Here is a 23,277-nt window from a genome sequence, read left to right on the forward strand (position 1 = left end):
AATAAATGAAGATCTAAGAAAAAAGAAAATCAGAAACAATTCCTACTCGTAACATTAGACAGGGTTAAAGGCTAAAACATACAATGAATGGTAGCAAGTACTCAGTATGGCTAGTCTAGTGAAGAGAAGGACCAGGAGAGACATGATAGCAGTCTTCCAGTATTTGAGGGGCTTCCACAGAGAGGAAGGGGTCAAGCTATTTTCTAAAGCACCCGAAGGCCAGACAAAGAATGATGGATAGAAACTGAACAAGGAGAATTTAGCCTGTAAATTTGGAGAAGTTTTCTGACAGTGAGAACAATCAACCAATGGAACAGGTTGCCTTCCGAAGTTGTGAGAGCTTCATCACTGTAAGCTTTCAAGAAGAGATTGGACTGCCATTTGGCAGAAATGATGTAGGGTCTCCAAGAGGTGGTATTCAGCAGGTTCTGACCAGTTCTGGAGAACTGATAGTGGAAATTTTGAGGAGTTCTGAGAACTGGCAAATGCCACCTCTGACTGGAGATTTTATAGTATCCTTCCCCTGCCACGCCCACCAAGCCATGCCCATAGAACCGGTAGTAAAAAAATTTGAATCCCACCACTAGGCTCTCCTGTTTGGGAAGGGGGTTGGATTAGATGACCTGCAAAGTGCCTTCCAACTCTGTTAATCTGTTAGATTTTGGTTCTAGGGTTTAGATTCTTTTCTTGATGTTAGAAGGCAGGCAGCAGTAGAGTTAACTGTCATCAGCCTAGAATGGCACCAAGCTCATACTTCTGGGTTCCCACGCCAGCATTCTATGGAGACAAGATACCATGTTAAACAAAGCAGAAGCCCATCCACTTAGTGCTGGACTCCAGCATCACAAGTCCTTACTGCATCTGTGTATGGTTTGACAATTGCACAGTGGCAGATAGGACAACACTCCAGAGGATTAATGTCATTGCCCAGAAGATCATTGGTTGCACAATGTTTTATAGCCTACTTCCCATGCTCTGGAGGTCAGAAGGAAGAAGTAGAATGACTGAGGGTGAATTATCAGATAAGGTGATACTTCCTGTGCCCAGGTTTCTCTCTCCAAGAGGAGAAACAACTTGCTTCTTCATAGCAACTCCCATTTTATAATAATTTTATTTTCTTGTTGCTCTACAATAAAGCAGCTCACACTATTGCATATAACAGATAATCAGAGTTGGAAGGGACCTTGTAGGTCATCTAGTCCAACCCCTTACCCAAACAGGAGACCATACACCATTTCTGACTAATGGCACTCCAATCTCTTCTTGAAAGTCTCAAGTGATGGTGCTCCCACAATGTCCGAGGGCAAGGTGTTCCATTGATTTATTGTTCTCACTGTCAGAAAGTTTCTCCTTATTTCCAGGTTAAATCTCTCCTTGTTCAGCTTCCATCCATTATTCCTTGTCTGGCCCACAGGTGCTTTAGAAAATAGATTGACCACTTCCTCCCTGTGGCAGCACCTCAAATATTGGAAGACTGCTAATCATGTCTCCCTTGGTCCTTCTCTTTACTAGACTAGCCAAGCCCAGTTCCTGTAAACATTCATCATATGTTTTAGCCTCCAGTCCCCTTATCATCCTTGTTGCTCTTCTCTGTACTTTTTCTCAACATCTTTTTATATTGTGGTGACCAAAACTGGATGCAATACTCTAGGTGTGGTCTTACTAAGGCTTTATAGAGTGGTATTAGTACCTCACTTGATCTTGATTGTATCTCTCTGTTAATTAGCCTTTTTGGCTACTGCTGCAAACTTCTGGCTGATATTTAGCTGGTTGTCCACTAAGACTCCAAGATCCCTCTCACAGTTATTGCTATAGAGCCTGGCGTCACCCAATCTGTATGTGTACTTTTGGTTTTTCTTGCCTAAATGTAAGACTCTACTTTTGTCTACATTGAATATCATTGTGTTAGATACGGCCCAGTGTTCTACTCTGTCAAGATTCATCTGGATCATATTGTTAACATCATCTTTTCACTGTTTTTCAGCTCAGTTCTGCTTTGGAAGAACAACATTTAGTGGCACTCATGCCCTTTCCACTTCTAAAATTAATTAAATATTTGTTGAAATACAGCATTTCCCTTTTCCTATTCAAACATCAATTTTCATTAGAAGGCTGGAGAAGATTGCACAGAAAGATGACAGACTCTCCCACAGGAGGAGATTGAAAGAATCTTGTCCCTAAAACCACCTCATTAACTGTATGACATGGACCAGGACGTGGGTATTTGACAAGTTCCAAGAAGGTGTCTATGGAGATTCTCAGCCATCCATGTCAGAGTTATCCCAAAAGTACTTTTTCACGAGGCAACTGGGTTTTCTTGTTTGAATACTTTCTTTCAACAGTTCCAAGAAGACGCCACACCCATTTCTAATACTCAGGTGACCCTAATGACACAGAAAAATATCCAGGTGGCCTCAATGACTCTCTAAAAGAATGCAAACGACCAGCTGTCTGCAATTATAAATCCTTCCATTCCCCACCATCCAGTCAGAGCTGAAGAAGATTCTTGGATGAGAAGTGAAACATCTTCAAAGAAAGACAAGAAAGTCCAGTTGTCTCTTTAAAAAGCACCTTTGGGATAACCATGACCTGGATGATTGAGAATTTGCATAGACATTCACTCAAGACCAAATGGAGATTCTTTTGATAGCTCCAAGAAGGGTTTGGGGAAGGCTGAGAACCTCTTGGATACTAGAAAGATAGGAAGTGATAATACAGTGAAGGAGGAAGAATAAGTCTCTTAGATAAGACCAGGGCCTATCTTCATTTCCCAATGACAATCTTTGGACTCTTTGGTTGGGATTCTTTGGACTGTCCAAAAGCAGAATATGGTGATGTATGAATTACCACAGCTTCTGAATGAGCATTTGGGGGGATTTCACTTCTCCCTGACATCAATGGGACATTCAATCATCTCATTCTGTAGAAATTCTTTTCTAAAAATCTTATTATGCTCTATGTTAGCTACTTTCTTGTTTAACTTATCTATAATAACGTGGTCGATTGGTTGTTGAATCCATATTATATTACTACTAATGTGATCTTGAGTCCAATATTGCAAAGCACACCAACTGCAAATGAACGATGATACAACTAAAATAAAGAAAATTTTAGGGCATCGCCAATGTATATTTTTGGCATCAGTACAAGATTCCCATTGCACAAATATCATGTTTCAAAAACCTGATATCAGTAGGCTAGATATACCATCTTAAGAATTCAAAAGAGCTGAGTGAACATCTTGGAATTCTACTAGATAAGGATGTGGAACAGAACCTTCAACCATTCATTTCAACCAAAATTGTTGGCCTGCTTAGGTATGGAGAGCAGCTTGTAGCATTTTCTAAGTGTGGCTTGTTGGAAAATGCTGAGACTTAAAATCCCCCTGTCTCACATTTCTTCATTTCTTCTGGTTGTAAGCTGCTCCTTCATATTCAGGTCTGGCCTCAGCATGATTATGTAGCATTTGGGGATGAAGATGCAGCCCAGTAGCCCAGCACTGGAGGCCAAGATGGAGAAGATCTGCACAGCCACCATGTACTTCCCTTTAGTGCTCAGGTAGGTGGGCACAAAAGTCACCCAGACACTGCAGAAGACCAGCATGCTGAAGGTTATAAGCTTGGCTTCATTAAAAGCCCCAGGCAGGTTCCTGGCCAGGAAAGCCACTATGAAACAGATGGTGGCCAGGAAGCCCAGGTAGCTGAGGGTGATGTAGAACATGACAACGGAGCCTTCATTGCATTGCAGGATGATCTCTCCAGGTTGAGAGTGAAAGTCAAATTCAGGGAACGGGGGAGAAGCTCCAAGCCAGATGGAGCAGAGGATAATTTGGATAGCAGAACAAGAAAGGATGATGGAATTGGCTAAACTCTTCCCCAACCATCTCTTCACTCGGTTTCCTGGTTTTGTGGCCAGGAAAGCCAGAACCACTGTGATTGTCTTGGCCAAGAGAGAAGAAATGGCAACTGAGAAAGTGATGCTGCAAACCATCTGTTGGAAAAGGCAGGTGACTTTCCTTGGTTGACCAATGAAGAGAAAAGGAGACAAGAAGCAAAGCGAGAGGGAGACCAGGAAGATAAAAGAGAGGTCACGATTGTTAGCTTTGACAATGGGAGTTTCTAAGTATTGAAAGAATATAACTAAGACAAAACCTGAAATTAGGAACAAAAATAGGGCAAAGGAGACCAGGATGATGCCCAGATATTCTTCATACAATAGGAAGGATACAGCTTTGGGGATACATTGAACTCGGTCTTCATTTGGATATTTATCATCCGGACAGTTCATGCATTGTTCCACATCTGAAAAAACAACAAAGCAATATTTCTTTAACCTTCTGTCCTTTTACATTTCAAGAAATACTTTCTTGCCACAGCAGTTGATACCACAAGCATTTTCAAAGAAGTATCTGTTAAGAGTTGAACAAAAAAATCTGAAGAATATAATTTTCTATCTCTATGTCTGTTTGTCATTTCTCTCTCTCACACACACATCTATCTATCTATCTATCTATCTATCTATCTATCTATCTATCTATCTATCTATCATCTTCTATCATCTATTGGCTATCGGCTATCATTTATCATCTATCTATTATCTATCATCATCTATCAATCACCAATCACCTATCTATCTGTCATCATCATCTATCTATCTATCTATCATCATCATCCATCCATCCATCATCATCCATCCATCCATTGTCTGTTTACCTACCTTCCTACCTTCCTTTCTATCTATCTATCCATCTATCCATCCATCCATCCATCCATCCATCCATCCATCATATATCTATCTATCTATCTATCTATCTATCTATCTATCTATCTATCTATCTATCTATCTATCTATCTATCTATCTATCATGTATCATCTATCATCTATCATCTATCATCTATCATCTATCATATATCATCTATATTGCTAAGGTGTACCAAATTGGTGGAAGTTTTAGGAAATGAATAATTTCCACTGTAACATGCAGATACTTTTTCGGAAGCTACATTATTAGAAGTGAGAAAGTGAAATAGTTAACTTTTATAGGCAATAATCCTGGGTTCTGCCAGATGATACTTGTTAATATAGTGGATCCTAAGGATGTTTTATCTTATAAAACCTAGTTAACTCAAAAAGAAAACTAGTCCTGCAAGTAATCAGAAATGGCTGCTGGCAGCAAAGGTAAAACGTGTCAAATGAGGTGCAGTCATAACTGTCCACTTCATTGTGGAGCAGCAACACTTTCCCAGTGACCCACAAGGGGATGCCCATGGAGAATGCATCAAAATTAGCCTTACGTTATGTGGACCTAATGCCTTGAGTTTCAAAGAATGTTCCTAGAGATATAAATGTGGAAGATCACATTCAAAAATAAAAAGCAGAAGAGATATTGGCTCTGGATGTAATAAAATTTGTTCAATATTTCACACTTCTGTCTCTATCCAGCTTCTCCTTTAAGATTTTTTTTTTACTATTCTTTCCTTTAGATCATAAATTGTGCAGTATGAAAATAAACAAGAAAGCAGCTGAGCTTCAAACTGTTTTTTAATTTGCAGTTCCATGTAAACACTCTGGATGAATCTACTTCTACAAGCCCTTCCATTATCTTCAGCCTGAGCACCTTCTTGAATGGAGATGGTCCCCTCCGGACAAGGAATGCAGTCATAGCAGCAAGCCGGCTCTCCTTCTCGAGCTTGCTTGACAAATCCAGGTTGACATTTTTCCACACATTTGGACTGAGGAAGAGACTAAGCAGAAAAACAGGGAATTTTAAAAAAAAATAGCACTAACCAGCTTGATATGCTGACATGTTCTTGAAATAAGATTTAAAGTGACTGCTCAGTTTCTAGAACTGTAGTGATATGAGATAGATGTGAGGTCATTAGAACATGTCCCTCAAAAAGAGTGAGTCAAACATCTTTTGCTGCAGCATCTGGGCAATGTATACAAGTTGTCAGAAGGAGATATTTATAAGGCTTAACTAGATATCCAAGACAAGGTACTTTCTGCTGAATAACTTCAATAAGATAACAACAACTGGCACAGAAGAACAAATTTTTTCCATGCTAGTTGAACAATAACATATCTGAATTACAAATTTGTATAATTAGTATAAAACTAATACAAAGTTTGTTATTAGTTACATTTGGAGACTTCATTTCCTCCCCCCAAAAGACTTGAGGAGGCGAACAATCAAGATGATTACATCAAGATGATGTAAAGCTGTTCAATACCACAGACAATACTGCTACCCTACAAAAAGACCTTGACTATGTATCAGAATGGTCAAACAAATGGCAACTTCAAATCTCAACAAATAAATGCTCTGTCTTACATATTGGCAAAAAAAATCAGAAAATAAAATACAAGCTGAATAGTCAAGAACTTGTTAATGACCCAAGCTCTGTAAAGGACCTTGGAATACTCACCTCTAATGATCTAAGTGCTAGAGCCCACTGCAACTACATAGCCAAAAAGGCATTAAGAGTTGTTAACCTAATCCTACGTAGCTTTTTCTCTGGTAATATCACACTACTAACCAGAGCATACAAAACATTTGCTAGACCAATACTCGAATACAGCTCATCAGTCTGGAACCCACATTATGTATCTGATATAAACACAGTTGAGAAGGTCCAGAAATATTTCACAAGAAGAGTTCTCCACTCCTCTACTCGTTGTAGAATACCTTATGCCACCAGACTTGAAATTCTAGAACTAGAAAACCTTGAATTACGCCGTCTTCGGTCTGACTTAAGCATGGTATATAAAATCATACATTGCAATGTCCTACCTGTCAGTGAATACTTCAGCTTCAACCATAACAACACAAGAGCACACAATAGATACAAACTCAAAGTTAACCGCACCAAACTTGATTGCAGGAAATACGACTTCAGCAATAGAGTGGTCAATGTCTGGAATACTCTACCCGACTCTGTAGTTTCTTCCCCAAACCCCAAAAACTTTAACCTTAGACTGTCTACTATTGACCTCACCCCTTTCCTAAGAGGTCTGCAGGGGGCGTGCATAAGCGCACCAACGTGCCTACCGTCCCTGTCCTATTGTTTCTCTTATTCTTTTATTTTTCTTATATGTACCCATTTCATGTATTCACAACTATGTATACACTTATACTTATTATCTTGTAAACAATTGGCAAATCAAATAAATAAATAAATAAATAAATAAATAAAGATGAACATTTGCATAAGATAAGGTGCTCTCTTGTAGAAGCCAAAGGCCAAATCTAAGTAGAAATTCTTTTCAAATTGTCCCTCATTATATCGGATATCAGCAAATGCTTTTCACTTCAAATTTCTAAGTTCTATCATATCACAAGACCTAAAATGGACACCTAACATCAAAAATGTCATTAAAAAATGTCATTAAAAAAGTACAACAAAGAATGTTGTTTCTGCGCCAACTCAGAAAGCTCAAACTGCCCAAGGAGCTGCCGATACAGTTCTACAGAGGAATTATTGTCACCTGCACCTTTATAACTGTCTGGTTTGGTTCTGCAACTGAACAGGACAGACACAGACTTCACAGAGTAATTAGGAAAGCAGAAAAAACAATTAATACCAACCTGCGTTCAATCGAGGACCTGTATACTGCACGAGTCAAAAAGAGGGCTGTGAAAATATTTACAGACCCCCCATATCCCAGACATAAACTGTTTCAACTCTTACCCTCAAAACGACGCTATAGACCACTGCACACCAGAACAATTAGCCATTAGGACAGTTTTTTCCCGAACGCCATCACTCTGCTAAACAAATAATTCCCTCAACACTGTCCAACTATTTACAAAGTGTGCACTACTATTACTATTAATCTTCTAATCACTCCTTATCACCCATCCCCTCCCACTTGTGACTGTATGACTGTAACTTTGTCGCTTGTATCCTTACAATTTATATTGACTGTTTCCTAGTATGATTTGATTGCTTATTGTATGCTGTGACTATTATTAAGTGTTGTACCTTATGATTCTTGACTCTTAACGAATGTATCTTTTCTTTTATGTACACTGAGAGCATTTGCACCAAGGGAAATTCCTTGTGTGTCCAATCACACTTGGCCAATTCTATTCTATTCTATTCTATTCTATTCTATTCTATTCTATTCTATCCTATCCTATCCTATTCTACCCTACCCTACCCTACCCTACCCTACCCTACCCTACCCTACCCTATTCTATTCTATTCTATTCTATTCTATTCTATTCTATTCTATTCTATTCTATTCTCTGCGTCAAAGTCATGCTTCAATGCTTCCATTTTCTGGGTCAGGGCATAGCAGAAGGGTTATTGCTCTTTCTCACTGGGTGAGAAAGGTATAACTCTGGCCAGGTCTGAGTTGCTTAAAAATATCTTTACTGCCATTTCATGGGACACTCATCCCAACAAGGACAAGATGAATCCTGATTACAAAGCTTATTTCCCACTGGAACCAAAAGGGCCTTCATCCAGTTTAAGTTCGATTTCATAAAGTCAGGCACAGATCAACAAAATTGCCTTCTTCTTTTACAATTAGAAGACAACCAGAGGCTATCATTCCTAGCACTTGAAGGTCTTTTACCATTTTTCTTGTGGCTTCTCCATTTCAATAATAAGCCATGGTGCATAGACTTAGCCCAAGGAAATGGGTTGCAATCCTTTGGAAAAGAGAGAAAAGACATAAATGTTTTTCTCACCCTGTTGTGCAACTTTAGCCGTGACAAAAGAGCTTGGTTGATAATAATTTTCTTTCTTCCAAAAGTCACAATTTTCTCCTTGAGGACAGACTTCTTAGGGAAAAACACCCAGCTCACAATCCTCAGATTAGCTTCTAAATCTCCATTTTGGTCCAAGTACAGTTCATATGTGGAAAGATTGAGAAGCTCATTCTTCTCCAGAAAGTGATGAAACTAGAATGGGAACATCCAGAAATTTTAAAAGCAATAAACATGGCAACTTATCCCTTTTTGTTCTTTTTTCTACTACAGTGGTCTTATTTGTAAATAGTCCTGTTTGGGAGAACAGGTTTTACCACGAAAAATGTAAAAGAAAAGTTCAGCAAAATTCTGAATATTACTGACGATTCATATATTGGAAATGTTATACATGGAAAAAATATATCTATTTTCCTATTACACCTAAGAAATTATAGAACCAAAGAGACTCCATCTTTGTTCTTAATGTGACCTTTTAGAAAGTTATCTGAACACTGACATTGTTTTTGTGATGGAAGTTCCTAGAAGTCCTATGTGTGAGAAACAGGAAGGATTATGTAACCTTTTCTATGTGATATATTATAAATGTTTGCAACCACCTTAAAGGCGGTGTCTCCTTTCCCTTACTTGTTTGGAGTAGGGGTCCTATTTGCAAATATCTTTAATAAAGCTTGTGTCAACTAAAAAGATACTTCTTTTATCTTTTTAGCTGTCAGAAAAAGGGAGTGGGGGGAAAAAAGGCATTCTTGAAATGCTTCGAGAATCACCCTGGCAGCCCAAAGCTGTTGGAGCATAAGAAGGTTATTGGGGAGCATGATGGATGACTCTTGCAGATGGATGTATCCCATTGGAGGAGTCACATCCAGGGGGTTGGGGAAAGACCAGGGTCAAAGGAGAAATGTATGATGTAATTTAGTATTGGTTGCACCCAGCCATGCACCAAAATGGCAACTTCTAATAAACCAATTTACTTTTCTCTGAGATGCGACTAGAGACTTTTGATTTGAATGAGGGTGGATTTGTTAGAGGCCTGATAGCTTTCTTACTCATCCTGGTTATCAAGTCTGTTATTTTTATACTCTCATCTCACAGGGAAAAATGATAATTGCCAAAATTTGTCAATTATTAGGAACCATTCTAGAGCAGATCACAGATAAATTACAAAAATGAAGAGAGTATTTATAAACTCATTGAAAACAACAGGTGATTACCAGAAAGCATGGATTTATCAAAGAAGAAAGTTCCAGGCTAATATTTTCCCAGAAGAGTAGACTGAAACATATCCAGACCAGCTAATTCTACATTATCGTAAGGTTTCTGTCAGATTAATTTTATTTTCATATGAGTTTTTTACAGCTTCCCTTAAACCCCCCCTCCTTCATCACTAAAACCTGACCCAAAGGTGCTTTTTTGAAGAGGCAATTGGAGTTTCTGGTTTTTCTTTGAAAACATTTCACTTCTCATCCCAGAAAGTTCTTCAGCTCTGCCTGTATGGTGGGGAATAGAAAGATTTATACTCCTTGCAGACAGCTGGTCAAATCCTAGTAAAATGGAATTGCATATTTAGTGTTTTTCTGGGGAGAATGGTCTCTCAGGGTGTTCTGACCCACACCCTTTTCCGACAAATCAAACACAATCCAAAAGGAACAGAAACCTTTTAATGCTTTTTCAAAATAATTAGCTGTGATAAGCACAAGCCTTGTCAAACTGCCAAAAGATAACAGACTTGCCAAAAGATAACAGACAAGAAATAATTAGCAATGCAAAAATGTTCAAATACAAACTCAGGATACTAGAATGTCCACGAGGCTGCAGTTTCAAAACGCCTTTGCCTTCTGCAAAGAACATTTGTTTCACAGCTGGCTTTTATCCTCTTGAGGGAGGGGCCATTACCTTGCAGCCTTACTCCCGAGTCGCCCGTGCTGTTGTAACTGCTCTTTCCTATGAGCAATCCTGCGTGCACTTGGCACAGGCTCCTCAGGAACCTTCTCATCACTGCTGCCAGCCCCCACAATCTCTGAAGGCAGCAGTCCACTCCCTAATGGTCCTTGCCCCTCATCTGATTCTTCACTCTCCTCCACCGTCCGCACCTGCTGCCAGCTAACCACAACACAGGGCAATTTGGTCTACCCAAAAATGGGACAGAGCACACTGCTTCTGCTTTCGCCTTTCAACCCTAAGCCAGGAATCTTTGCAGGTAGGCGCTTCCATGAAAAATGATTTTGTGTTAAATTTAAATTTACTGACAACGAAATAAAGGAAGACTAGTATACCTATTTCAAGCTGTTTAGCTCTCATCAGCTAGCCATACCTTTCTAGGATTTGAACCCGGGCTGCTGGCCTATTAGGCAGATGTATTACCCTCTAGGTCATGGGGTTCCTTCTGTCAGGGTTCCAACAATACACCCCCATTCAAATAATTAGTTACTAGTCACATCTCTCAAAGTTTTTTTTTTTTTAAAGCAAGATTTATCAGGAGTGAACATGGGTGCAGCCGAATCTGAGACACATCATTCATCTCCCCTTGGTCTCAGAGGTGGGATGCTACCTGTTCTGCCCAGTTCTAAAGAATCGGTAGCTCTGAAGAACAGCAGACACCAAACTGGTTTGGTGTCTGCTGCTGTTTGGCCCACCCACCCGCCCGGGCTCTTTCCTGCTGTGCTGCTTTGCACGGCACAGCTGAGGTTGAAAAAGCAGGAAAAAGAGGCTTTTGCAAATGCTGTGCACCCACACGTAGCGTCTTTCAGCTCTCCGGGTGACACCGGTGATGCTTTTTTCACACACGCATGTACACATGTGTCAGGCACACATGTGCGTAAAGCACACACACACATGCAAAAATATCACCAAACCAGTAGTAATACCAGTGAAATCCCACCACTGCTTTGTCTTCTCCCACCCCCTGGATGTATATTATCCAATAGAACACATCCATAGCCAAGAGTCATCAATCATGCTCTCCAGTAATAATCTTGCGCGCCAGAAGCCTCAGCCACCTAGCAATTATCTATGAAAATATTTAAGGTATGTATTATTCCCCCACTCCCTTTCTGCTGACAACTCTAAAATACCAGGGAAATATTTTTGGGTTGACACCCTCACTTTGTCGGCTGTACCGGGGGAGGGGGAGATTAAGTGTTTTTCTGGTGAGACCAGTCTATCCGGGCAACCTGGTCTACTCAAATATGGGACGGAGCATACTGTTTTCACTTTCACCTTTTAGCCCCAATCTAAGAGCTTCTGCAGGCAGTTGCTTCTGCGACAAGCTATTTTGTGTTAAATTTTAATTTACCAACAAATAAATGACTTCCCGTTGTTAGCTGATATAAAATTTAATGTCTCAATGTATAAGATAAAACCAGATATAAAATTCAAAACACATCTTAATGGTTTCTCAAAATGGGCTAAATAAACCCTGAATGGAATTTAAGAGCAAGACAAGTAAGAAGTCTTCCACATAGAAGGAGAAAAATGAAACACGGGGCAACAAGGATGAGGGATTCCAAATTCAATAGTTGTGAAAATGATCTAAAAATAGTAGGAGTTGCAAACCAAACATGAATCAGCAGTGTGATATCCTAGGAAGAAAGCAAATGCATCCAGAAGAACCTCAGGAATGTTGGTTGTAAAGGGAAACCCCAAGTGCCCCTTACAGGAACCACACTTGGAAAAGATGTTGCAGAAAAACTGGATGAGGATTTAGGGAACAGTAACATAGCCAAGGAAGAGATGAAAGGTGTCAACTCGTAAAACATTCCTATGCCTGTTTTCAAGTTGCCATAAACAAGGGAAGTGGGAAATCTGAAGTAGTATGGCAATAAAACCAGAAGTACATTCCACCATTATTTTAAAAAGATTGCAGCTAGGCTTCCGGATCTTCTGGCTACAAAAGTCCTTCATTGGAAACATGATTGATGACACCTGGCTTGTGAATGTGCTTCATTGGAGAATCTGGTTTTTAATACACCCGAGGGTGGGAGGGGGGAAACAGAGTGACTGTGAATTATATGTGCCCGAGTTGGCTTCATGTAGATTAATGCCAGCATGTTGCTCCTAATAAATCTTTTGAGGGTTTTTTTGAAGCTTGGCTTTAGGCTCATGATTTAATAAGGGCAATCGCCAAACTCTGACAAAAGGAGCTGCCTTTAACCTTGAGGAAAGACCTCAAGGAGAAGAGCCACCTTAGTCCATTGGAGCAGAAAATCAGGAGTCTGGGAACACCTGTTTCAACTAATACAATCTCGGAGCCACCATGATGCAGTAGTGAGATTGCAGTACTGCAGGCTACTTCTGCTGATCACCAGCTGCCAACAATTCAGGTGTCACCAGCTCAAGGTGACTCACTCTTCCATCCTTCTGAGGTCAGTAAAAGGAGGACCCAGATTTTGGGGAGAAAGATGCTGACTCTGTAAACCACTTAGAGAGGGCTGTAAAAGCATTGTGAAGTGGTATATAAATCTAAGTACTATTGCTATTAGCTGCAGAAAGGAGGATAAAGCAACCATCAAATAACTGAAAAACATTACAGAGAAGCTAAGATCTACTGTTATTCCTGAGTGTCAGACATGGAAAAATGAATTCAGTTACAAGAGAGGAGATTCTGACTAAATAAGAGGAAAAAAAGGTTCTTCAAAAAGTGAGAGTTTTAGCGGTGAGCCAGAGAACCAGAAAAGTTCAGTCTCCTCTTCACTGATTGTCTTTATCCAAAGACTGAGTAGCCATCAGTCAGAGAAGCTTTGACTGGGATTCCTGCAAAGATGAGAGGCTGAGCTAGGTTGAGCTGAAGATTCCTTCAAAAGTATTGAAAGTAAAATTCTATAATGCTAATCGTGAACCCATATGTACAGGAACATATCTAAAAATGCACACCTTTAAAATATTAGCAGTGTTTATTATCAAACAAATCTGTCATAGTTCTTGTTCTTGTGAACATTATCATCTAAGCCAAGGGTCTTTAAACTTGGAAAGATTAAGACTTGTGGACTTTAACTCCCAGAATTCCAGAGCTAACATGAATGGAGGAGAAATTCTGGGAGTTGAAGTCCACAAGTCTTGAAGCTGTCAAGTTTGGAGACCCCTAGTCTAAGCGATTAGATTGGCCAAACCTTTTGGCATTCTGAAGCACAATTGGACACACTGGAGAAGAGACTAATGCAATGAATGATTGAGGGAAAAAGAAGAAGAGGACAGCAGAGAATGAGGTGGCTGGATGGAGTCACTGAAGAAGTCAGCGTGAGCTTAAATGGACTCCAGGGGATGGTAGAGGACAGGAAGGCCGGGAGGAACATTGTCCATGGGGTCACAATGGGTCGGACATCACTAACAACAACAAGCACAACTAGACTGATGTAGTTCCCCTCTTCAAAGGAAATGTAGAATGGATCCTTGTCGGGTCCCCTTACCTCCCACGACTGCAGTCTTGGAGCCTCCAACATTTCTTTCCCCTTCTTCTTTCTCCTCCTGGAACTGGAGGAATATGCAGCATTCAAGGCATGGGCCAGAGCATTAATGGCACTGTAATAACGGTGGAAGTTCCGCATTTCAATCATGTTATTTTTCTTTTGGGTGTCCAGTGGTGCTTTCTCAATGCATCTTTTCCGGCCTTTGACAGAAAAGATGTGCTTTGAAAAAAAACAAAGAAATGACTCGTCTCCCAAGGGTGGTTTCACATAGAAATTGAGTTCAAAGGCATCCTTTGAACGATGTTTTCTTTCCTCTAAATAAACAGTCCAGATACTATTAATATATTTGAGATGTACACCATTTTCCAGTGGATGTACTCCAACGAGTGTTGTGATCCAGACTTTCCCTTCAATGGGTCCTGGCAAAGGCCTAAATATTAAATGGAAAGGAAGAATTCTGTCCAAAATAGCACCATGTTCTATGTGGTGAAGAAAGACATTAACTTGTGTCCATTTAGAGAGGCCATCCCTGATGTGTCCTGTTTTTCCAGTTGTTGAGAATTGCTGTGACAGAGCCACACAGATTCCATTCTTGACAAGCAAAGGAGTCAAAGTCCTCATGAAATTATCTCCATTTTCTGTGTCTGAAGCAAAAAGACCAATCAAGGTCCATCTGAAATGGAGGAGCAGTTGGACAATTGCTGGGTAGAGGATGCCTTTTGGGGGTAAAAGCCGGTGATAAAAGGGCAATTGACTTTTATCATGCAGTGACTCTGAAAATAATTCAAAACTGATCTGAAAGAGCAATGAAGAATATTGTGTTATATTTGGAGTCAGATCAATTCCAAAATATTAGCTTTAAAGAAATCCAATTTAGTTTTGATTAATTTGTTTATTGTTTATCATAACTAAATTGGATTTCTTTAAACCTAAACCAAATAGTTTATTGTTGATTAGTTATTAATTAATGACTAATCAATAATAGCCATTAAAACAGATGAAGAAAAAACATAATGTCAATAAGACATAACATTAACAAGATTGTATATAATAATAGTAGCAAAGAAAATAAATTAAAAAGAGTGTCAACTCATAAAATATTTCTTTTTTTTCTCCAATTTTTTTTTATTATTTTCCACCAGTACAAATCTTAGTTACTTTTTCAACAACATTGACATCCACATATAATATTGTCTAATACTTTAACATCTATTCATATCTATCTTAGTCTACATTATGTTTCTTTATCATTAATCATCAATACATATTGTCTTTATATTACTGTTATTATTTCACATCTTTAATATTGTCTTATTCTTTTAACATCTTTTCATACCTATCCTTAATACATATATTACACTTATTATTATACATCTTTGATCCTTCTGTCTATCCTATTATATCTGTGTATCACTTTCTTGAGAATTCTTATTTAAATATCTCTTTTCTAATTCTTATCTCTCTTTTTCTAGCCACATGTACCATCTATGCCAAATCGAGTAGTATTCTGATTCTTCTTTCTCTCTCATTTTAAGTGTAAGCATGTCCATCTCAGCACAGTCTGCTTTTTTTTGTATAATTAACTCTTCAGTTAGGAATCCTCTGCTCTTTCCACATTTGCGCGTAAGCTCTTTCTGGCCACTGTCAACATGTGTAAAATTAAATAGTTAATCTTTTTCGGGTATTGTTTTTGAATAATCCCAAGTAAATATATTTCTGGTTTGAATTCAATTTAGCATCCAATAATTTCTTGTGTCCACTTCCTAATTTTATTTCAATAGGTCCTGCTCAGAGGGCATTGCCACCACATGTGATAGTAGGTACCATCAACTCGTTGGCATTTCCAACATTTTGGATTGGCGTTCAGATATATCTTTGCTAATCTTGTCAGGGCTAAGTGCCACCGATAGAACATTTTATATAAATTTTCCTTGTAAGTTGTGGCCATTTTTAATTTTTAATTTATACTCCATAATTTTTCCCACTTGTCTAAATTTATATTATAACCAAAATTACGTGCCCATGCTATCATCATATTTTTTAATCTTTCTTCTTCCATTCTCAAATCTAGCAAGTATCTGTAAGCTTTGGATATAAAATTTTGCTCTGGTCCAATTAATATTTTATCCAATAGATTTTGTCCCATATCAAACTCAAATTCTTCTGAATCTGTTTTCTTTCTGTTTTGAACTTAGAGATATAGCCACCAATCAATTGTAATTCCTTGTTCTTTTAATTCTTGATTTGATTTTCAAGATATGCCTTCAAGAAGTGCATATCCAAAAAAATCAGAGTAAATATTTGGAATTCCCCAAATTAGGAGAATTGTACATAGCACTGGCAAATAAAAAGAAAAGAGGGGAGGCCATGTATATTAAAAAGGGATGAATGAAAAAAATTTATGCGGAAGAACAGGGCAGAATCTTAATGGTACAATTGGAGATATTGCAAAAACAAATATTGTTAGTGCGAATATATGCACTGAATGTGAATCAAAAAACATTCTATCAAAAATTATATGATAAAATAGTGGAGAGAGGACAGGCTAATATATTCTTGGTTGGAGACTTTAATGCCATAGTTGATAGTGAAAAAGATTATATTGGCAAAGAGCAAAAAAGAAATAGAAAAAAGAAGAGCTATCCACCAAAACCATTCTCTGACAGTACAAAAAACTAACCTAGAGGATATATGGCGGAAAAGACACCCAAATGAAAAAGATTATGCATTCTATTCAAATCCCCACCATTCATGGTCCCAAATTGATATGGTGTGGACAAATAAGACAATTGGAAATGAAATACAAAGTAGAAATAATGCCCAATATATGGGCAGACCACAACATGTTAAAAATTACCTGGAAAGGACAAAGGAAACAGAAAATGAGATCGACGCTAAATACACAAGTCCTAAAAGAAAAAGACTTTATACATAAAATGAAAAATGAATTGGAAATATTTTTCAGTGTAAATTTAAAGGACCACACTAATTTGCAGAATTTATGGGATACAGCAAAAGTTTTTATGAGAAAGGTATCAATAGCTTATGCTATTAGAAAAAAAAAGATAGAAAAGAAACAACAAAATGAACTACAGATGAAAATTAAAGAACTAGAACACAGACTTCAAAAGGATCTAAAGAATGAGAAAATTAAGACAGAAAGAATGAAGACTAGACATAAATTAACTTAACATTCCTAGAAGAAAGAGCCCAAACTCGAAGCCAGACCAAAACACAGAATGCTACATCACAGCCACCTGCTCAGGACATCACATCAGAAAACTCAGGAAATTACACCACAAGAACTCAAGAAGTTGCAACATAGCAAATGACCCCGGATATAACAGCACAAGATCAAGGATACCACAGCAATAAATCTTACAAGGTCATCACACAACCCATTACCCAAGCCGTTACTACACAGGAGGCTAATGGAAAAGAGATCAAAACACAAACAACCCAGGAGATTACAACGCAGGACCCAGGATACCACAACAAAAGAACTCGCAAGCCCATCACACAACCCATTACCCAAGCCGTTAAAACACAAGAGGCTAATGGAAAAAAGATAACTACAAAACAAATGACCCAGGAGATTACAGCACAAGATCCAGGATATCAGGACAACAAAACTCACAAGGCCATCACACAGCCCATTATACCAACATCAACTCCATCAACCAATCAAGAGGCAGCAGTGCAGCCAACTAACCCAGGAAACCAGCCCCCACCACCAGTGTTTAAAGAGAGACGGCAGCTCTGATCACACACTGCTTGCACTGGCACGAAGCTGAAAGCACCAGCCTGAGGATGGCGAGTGGGACCTCGCTGAAACGTCGCCAAGATAATATCAATCTTACATGGGAAAAGACCCGAAGACACCTAGACCTACATACATGTACCCGTGAAAATCTATGAAAACAAATACATACATACATACATACATACATACATACATACATACATACATATATAATAATATACATATACATATATATATATATATAACAAAAAAATAACAAAATTGGAAGGACCTTGGAGCTCTAATCCAACACCCTGCTGTGGCAGGAAACCCTTTACCATTTCAGGCAAATGATTGTACTTTTGTCATACATTTTCTTACAAACTTCCTACGTTGGAGCATTCATAACTTCTCAAGGCAAACCATTCCACTGATTAATGATTCTAACTGTTAGGAAATTTCTGTTTATTTCCAGAATGCTTCTCTCCTTAATGAGTTTCCATCTGTTGCTTCTTGTCCTGCCTTCAGATACTTTGGAAAATAGGTCAATTCCCTTTTCTTTATGGCAACCCCTTTGATACTGGAAGACCGCTATTATGTCTCCCCTAGTCCTTCTTTGTATAAGAAAAAGGTCAATATCTTTCTTATGCCATCGACATTCAAATATTTATCGTATTTATTTATATATCAAACCTCTTAAGCACCCATCTCCCTCACATAATAGATCTGTTTTGTCTATCTCTGGATTCTGACAAATACAAGTATGTTTATTATAGGGGTCTTGGTTAAATCTTCCATATTTAACCATTCTGTCAAGCTGCTGAAATGCCTTAAGATATTTCCACACTGAAATAATCGCCAATTTGGAAATACATTTATAATGGCTCATCCATTTCAGTGTGCCATCCTTACCGATCACGGCCGTTTTTTTTTTTTTTTTTTTTGCTTCAAGATCTGAATTCATTCTGCAGCAATCTTTTTAGCTTGTTCTCCTGTAGCACAAGAGATCAGAAGACCACATCTCCTAATTGTGATGACTCAGGGTGTGGCACAAAGGCTACACATTCAAATAAGCAAGAAGAGTCCCTTTATTATCTCCAACTTTCCCCCCAAAGTGCAGGTTACCTTTAGCTGGAGAAAAACTCTCCCAGGAACAGTCTTTAAGTGGAGGAAATTTATTCCAAAAACAAAGTACATACAAACTGTAACTAAAAATCCAAACAAACCATGCTGCAGTAATTGACTTGACAGGGCAGGAGAAGGAATTGCAGACTTGAAAGCAAACACAGTTGGGAAGATGCCAGGAACACAGATAAGCCTCGACGATACCAAATAATTCACGATTTTCTCCCAACAAGTTGCTGTGTGCAGCTTCCCTTTCTAAACATTGTGTTCCCAGATGCAACTAATGAAGGGAATCAGGGTCCTTTCCTCCCCCATAAGCCATGCAACCCATGTTGCTCCCTTCTCCATTCCTCCCTGCATGCCCTAGGATGAAGAGGGGGTGGGCCTGGGTCTTCCTATGAATTCGCTCTCCCTTGCTCTACTTCTCCCCTGCTCTGCCCAGCTGGACCGTGACGTTCCCCAGTTTCTTCCACAGCCAACGGAGCCACACTCCCATGCCCTGTCAGCTGCTCGGCCTCCCCCTCCCAATCAGATTCCGACAGGGGCACGACACAAATATATTTTGTCAGTTGTGTAATTCAAGAAGTCTTTAACTGAAATTTTGTCTCTTCCAATAGACAGAATTTGGGGAGTCTTATTATATTCCATAAATGTAATACCAATAACAAAGCACTGGGCCTAAGACAGAATCTTGAATACCACATTGCATGCTTCCTTTTTTTTAGTTTCTTTGAGGACTACACACTAACTGCTCTTGGTCAACCAAAACTCTGTCTAAAGTCTCCTTGTTCTTCAACAAGAAATAATTTGTGCATCTCTCCACTTTCAGCTCTAATCAAGAGGATCCTAGCATATACAGTATTTGAGCAACAATATCTCATCGACCAAGAGGCCTGTAAATTATGTTTTATTCTGTTTTAATATGTATTGGAATTACGTATTGGTATGTGTAGATGAACCTGCTAATAGAGAACACACCACCATTAGGGATATATTTTTGAATATTTTATCTGGTAGAGAAATCTTCTCAAGGGTCTTTATTGCTCTTCAAGCCATTTATGATGAACTTTAAGGATAAAAAATAGTGACCATGTGGGCTAAAATGTTTACCATTGAAAATATCATTATTTTTGTTAACATTATATTCAAAGGATGATTTCCCATCTCTGCTATACCTTCCTTTTTAAAGAAGATCCTTTGTTTGTCTCTCCTCACCTTCCCAAGCATGAAACAGAAGACCCAAAGCAATGATGAGGATGTCATGAGAGGATATCACTGTTTTGATCTTTGCCTCTAAAACACTGTAGATCCCAATTCCTAACCATTTTACCTAGAATGGCCACATTGAAAAGCAGTTCTTCAATTTCAAAGTGAAGATATGGATGGATCTATCACATGCCAACTTACCACCCCATTCAAATTAACTGTACAGAAACACATGCACACAAACCTGAGGGACTTTGTAGGTGCCTACTAATGTTGACATCTGGATGGAGATGTCATCGTTAGCTGCATCAACAAGAGCCAAAAGGTGGTCCTTCCTTCCACAGCTGTAGTTTGGAACATTGGCTTCTCCCGTTGAGAACATATCTAGCAAGGCATCTGAAGTCAGAAGTCTGTTCAAATAATTATCATGGATGTTGTAGCCAAGTGTGAGATTTTTCAGAAGCCCAGGAGTCTTGTTGACCAATTGAATATTAAAAACGTAGCGTAGTACTCTAAACTTTTCAATAGGTAAACTAACATAAAATGTTTATGTTATCATCATCATCATTACAATCAAAAGCAAAATACCATTTCAATTTAACCCTCTTTACCTTCTGATCAGTGATGAGGACTCAAATTGTTGGGGGCAATATGCTGACTCTGTAAACTGCTTAGAGAGGGCTGTAAAGCACTGTAAAGCAGTATATAGTCTAAGTGCTATTGCTATTTGTAACAGCACTAATTTTCAATTGCCAAGTAACCAGGATTCAAAATCATTCAGTCATTAAAATACAATCATTGTTATAGGAAGAGGTTGTTTCATAAATGAAAAGCAGTTCTAAAATCAAGTCACTCTCTGTTCCTACAAGGATCAGGTATTAACCAGGAAAGAGTAGTTGTAAAAATATATAAATGGGCTGGGCAGAGGCAACTACACCTCATTCACTAACTACTTTAAACTATAGTTGGTATTCAAGCAATAACTCATGATAGGACCAGGAAAGATTCTGCCCTTTTTTAGATATTTTTTTCCTGCCCCATTTCTGGATTCGAGCTTTTCTACAAAATAAGGCAAAATAAGTCAAAAGAGAGGAACAATGGAAATCAAAACAGTTCAAGAAATTAGACAGATCCTACGATACAGGCAATAAGTGAAATAAGAAGAAAAGAATGAAAATGTTAGAAGAGCAAATAGAGGGTTAGTGTTACATCACCACCCTGAATGACTTACATGTCAAACTGACCATTAGGATCCCTGTTGAAAGACATCATTGTTGTACGCACTATTTTTGTTCCAGTGATGATCATACTAATGAGATAGTCTCCTGGCCTGTAATAGCTCCATGGTTTTTCACTACCTGGGGGCTTCAGACTCAATGGGCACTTCTTCATTCCAAGCCTCCCAGAAACTGGCTGGGATAAAAGGAACAGAAATGGAAGCAGAAGATCCATAATTCATAGGTCTGAATCTATCCAGTTCTTGTTTCTAAGGAAGAACAAGAAGAAGAGTTAGATGAATTCAAAGCACCTTCCCAATTTGGAAATTCTACAAGCTTTCATGAATCAGACAGAGACAAACCAAGCTTCACCTGGAAAAGACAGAAAGTACATTCAATAGCACAGTCCCTACCTGTCCCCAAACTTGTGCCACAATGTGTGTGACTGAGGCATTTATTCTTTCCTGATGCAAGATGTTGATTCTGTCTGATGTTTATCTCAAAGACAATCACTGGAGAAGTAGCAGGTGAGATCTAAGAGGCCAGAATTTTGAAAAGTACACAGAGAAGCAACTTCTCCTCTGGGGAGCCCAAACTTCTCCAGAGCTCCATTTCCAGAGGAGTAGCTGCAAAAAAGAAAATCATAGCTCCATCCCTGGGGGCACTTTTCTGTCGTGGTTGTGGGCCTTCCTGTCGGGTCTTGTCCAGAAAGTGATGCTGGATGAAGGTAGTTCAACACCCAGGTGACTTTTGTTGTTTCTCAATGTAGTAACTTGTCTCCGGAGACCATTAGGAAAGTTCATCCATCCAGAGCTATGGAGTTTGGTGATATTCCAGGTTGGTGGCATTCCAGGAGTGGGATTCAAATTTCTGAACAACCGGTTCTGTGGGCGCAGCCTAATTTGTGGGTATGGCTTGGTGGCCATGTGACTGGGGTGGGAGTGGCTAGGTGGTCACTTGCCTGGAGAGGCCCGGAAAGGTGGCCATGTGACTTGCAAACCAAATTTAAGTGGTCCTTACATAATGGCCAGATCCTTGCTTAGTGGCCAGTTGCTTAGCAAGTATTTTTTGCCAGTTCCAAGGCCTGGGGAGCCCTGGAGAGGGCCGGGCAGGTGGCCATATGACTGGCAAAACAAATTTAAATTGTCCTCTCTTAATGTCCAGGTCCTCGCTAAGTGGTCAGTTGCTTAGCAAGTGTTTTCTGCCACTTTCAAAGGGCTGGGGAACACTGGAAAGGGCAGGGCAGGTGGCCATGAGACTGGCAAACCAAATTTTAGTGGTCCTCGCTTAGTGGCCAATTGCTTAGCAAGTGTTTTTGCCGGTTTCCAAGGCCAGGGGAACCCTGGGGAGGGCAGGGCAGGTGGCCATGTGACTGGCAAACCAAATTTAAGTGGTCCTCTCTTAATGGCCAGGTCCTTGCTTAGTGGCCAGTTGCTTAGCAAGTGTTTTTTGCCAGTTTCCAAGGCCAGCGGAACCCTGGGGAGGGCAGGGCAGGTGGCCATGTGACTGGCAAACCAAATTTCAGTGGTCCTCTCTTAATGGCCAGGTCCTTGCTTAGTGGCTGTTAAGGCAATTCCCCGTTAGGAGAATGAGCGCACACAGGAAGACTTAGTGAGAATGGTGAAGAATAACACAAAACCAGCACACAGATACTCTGTATAGTAAAAATGTAGGTTTTTACTTCCAGTAAACGGTTAAGGAAAGTCCAAACACAGTACAAGTCATTCACGGTTAAAGCAGTCAGTTTTCAGTCCAGGGATAATCCAATAACAAAGTCCAGTATCATAAACAGTTCCGTAACAGACTTACATCAAATCCAAGACTGACGGTGATCAGCAACAGTCAATAAGGAACAGCAACACTCTCAGCAAC

General features: G+C 39.2%; 2 protein-coding genes across 8 annotated transcripts in view; one reads left to right on the top strand and one right to left on the bottom strand.

Moving 5' to 3' along the window:
• LOC148131960 (vomeronasal type-2 receptor 26-like) overlaps window positions 1-23,277 on the top strand; it is a 55,371-nt gene that overhangs the window by 16,982 nt on the left and 15,112 nt on the right. The gene's annotated exons all lie outside the window — the stretch shown is intronic.
• LOC113432072 (vomeronasal type-2 receptor 26-like) overlaps window positions 1,735-23,277 on the bottom strand; it is a 492,433-nt gene continuing 470,890 nt past the window's right edge. Inside the window, exons 1-6 of one of the 6 annotated variants that reach the window (XM_087953809.1) lie at window positions 21,420-22,245; window positions 20,433-20,721; window positions 14,116-14,334; window positions 8,696-8,908; window positions 5,618-5,744; window positions 1,735-4,301 (exon numbers count right to left, since the gene is read on the bottom strand). In XM_087953809.1, coding sequence (XP_087809935.1) covers window positions 3,391-4,301; window positions 5,618-5,744; window positions 8,696-8,908; window positions 14,116-14,334; window positions 20,433-20,721; window positions 21,420-21,640 — 1,980 coding nt within the window. In that variant the 5' untranslated portion in view covers window positions 21,641-22,245 and the 3' untranslated portion in view covers window positions 1,735-3,390. Of the gene's footprint in view, window positions 4,302-4,956; window positions 5,745-8,695; window positions 8,909-14,115; window positions 14,911-20,432; window positions 20,722-21,419; window positions 22,246-23,277 lie in introns of those variants that run through there. The other 5 variants (XM_087953806.1, XM_087953811.1, XM_087953808.1 and 2 more) reach the window with 5 other exon arrangements.

The sequence above is a fragment of the Notechis scutatus genome, chromosome 2 (genome assembly GCF_049901735.1).
Source record: "Notechis scutatus isolate UNSWTSFEM ecotype Mainland chromosome 2, rNotScu1.2, whole genome shotgun sequence".
NCBI lineage: Eukaryota > Metazoa > Chordata > Lepidosauria > Squamata > Elapidae > Notechis > Notechis scutatus.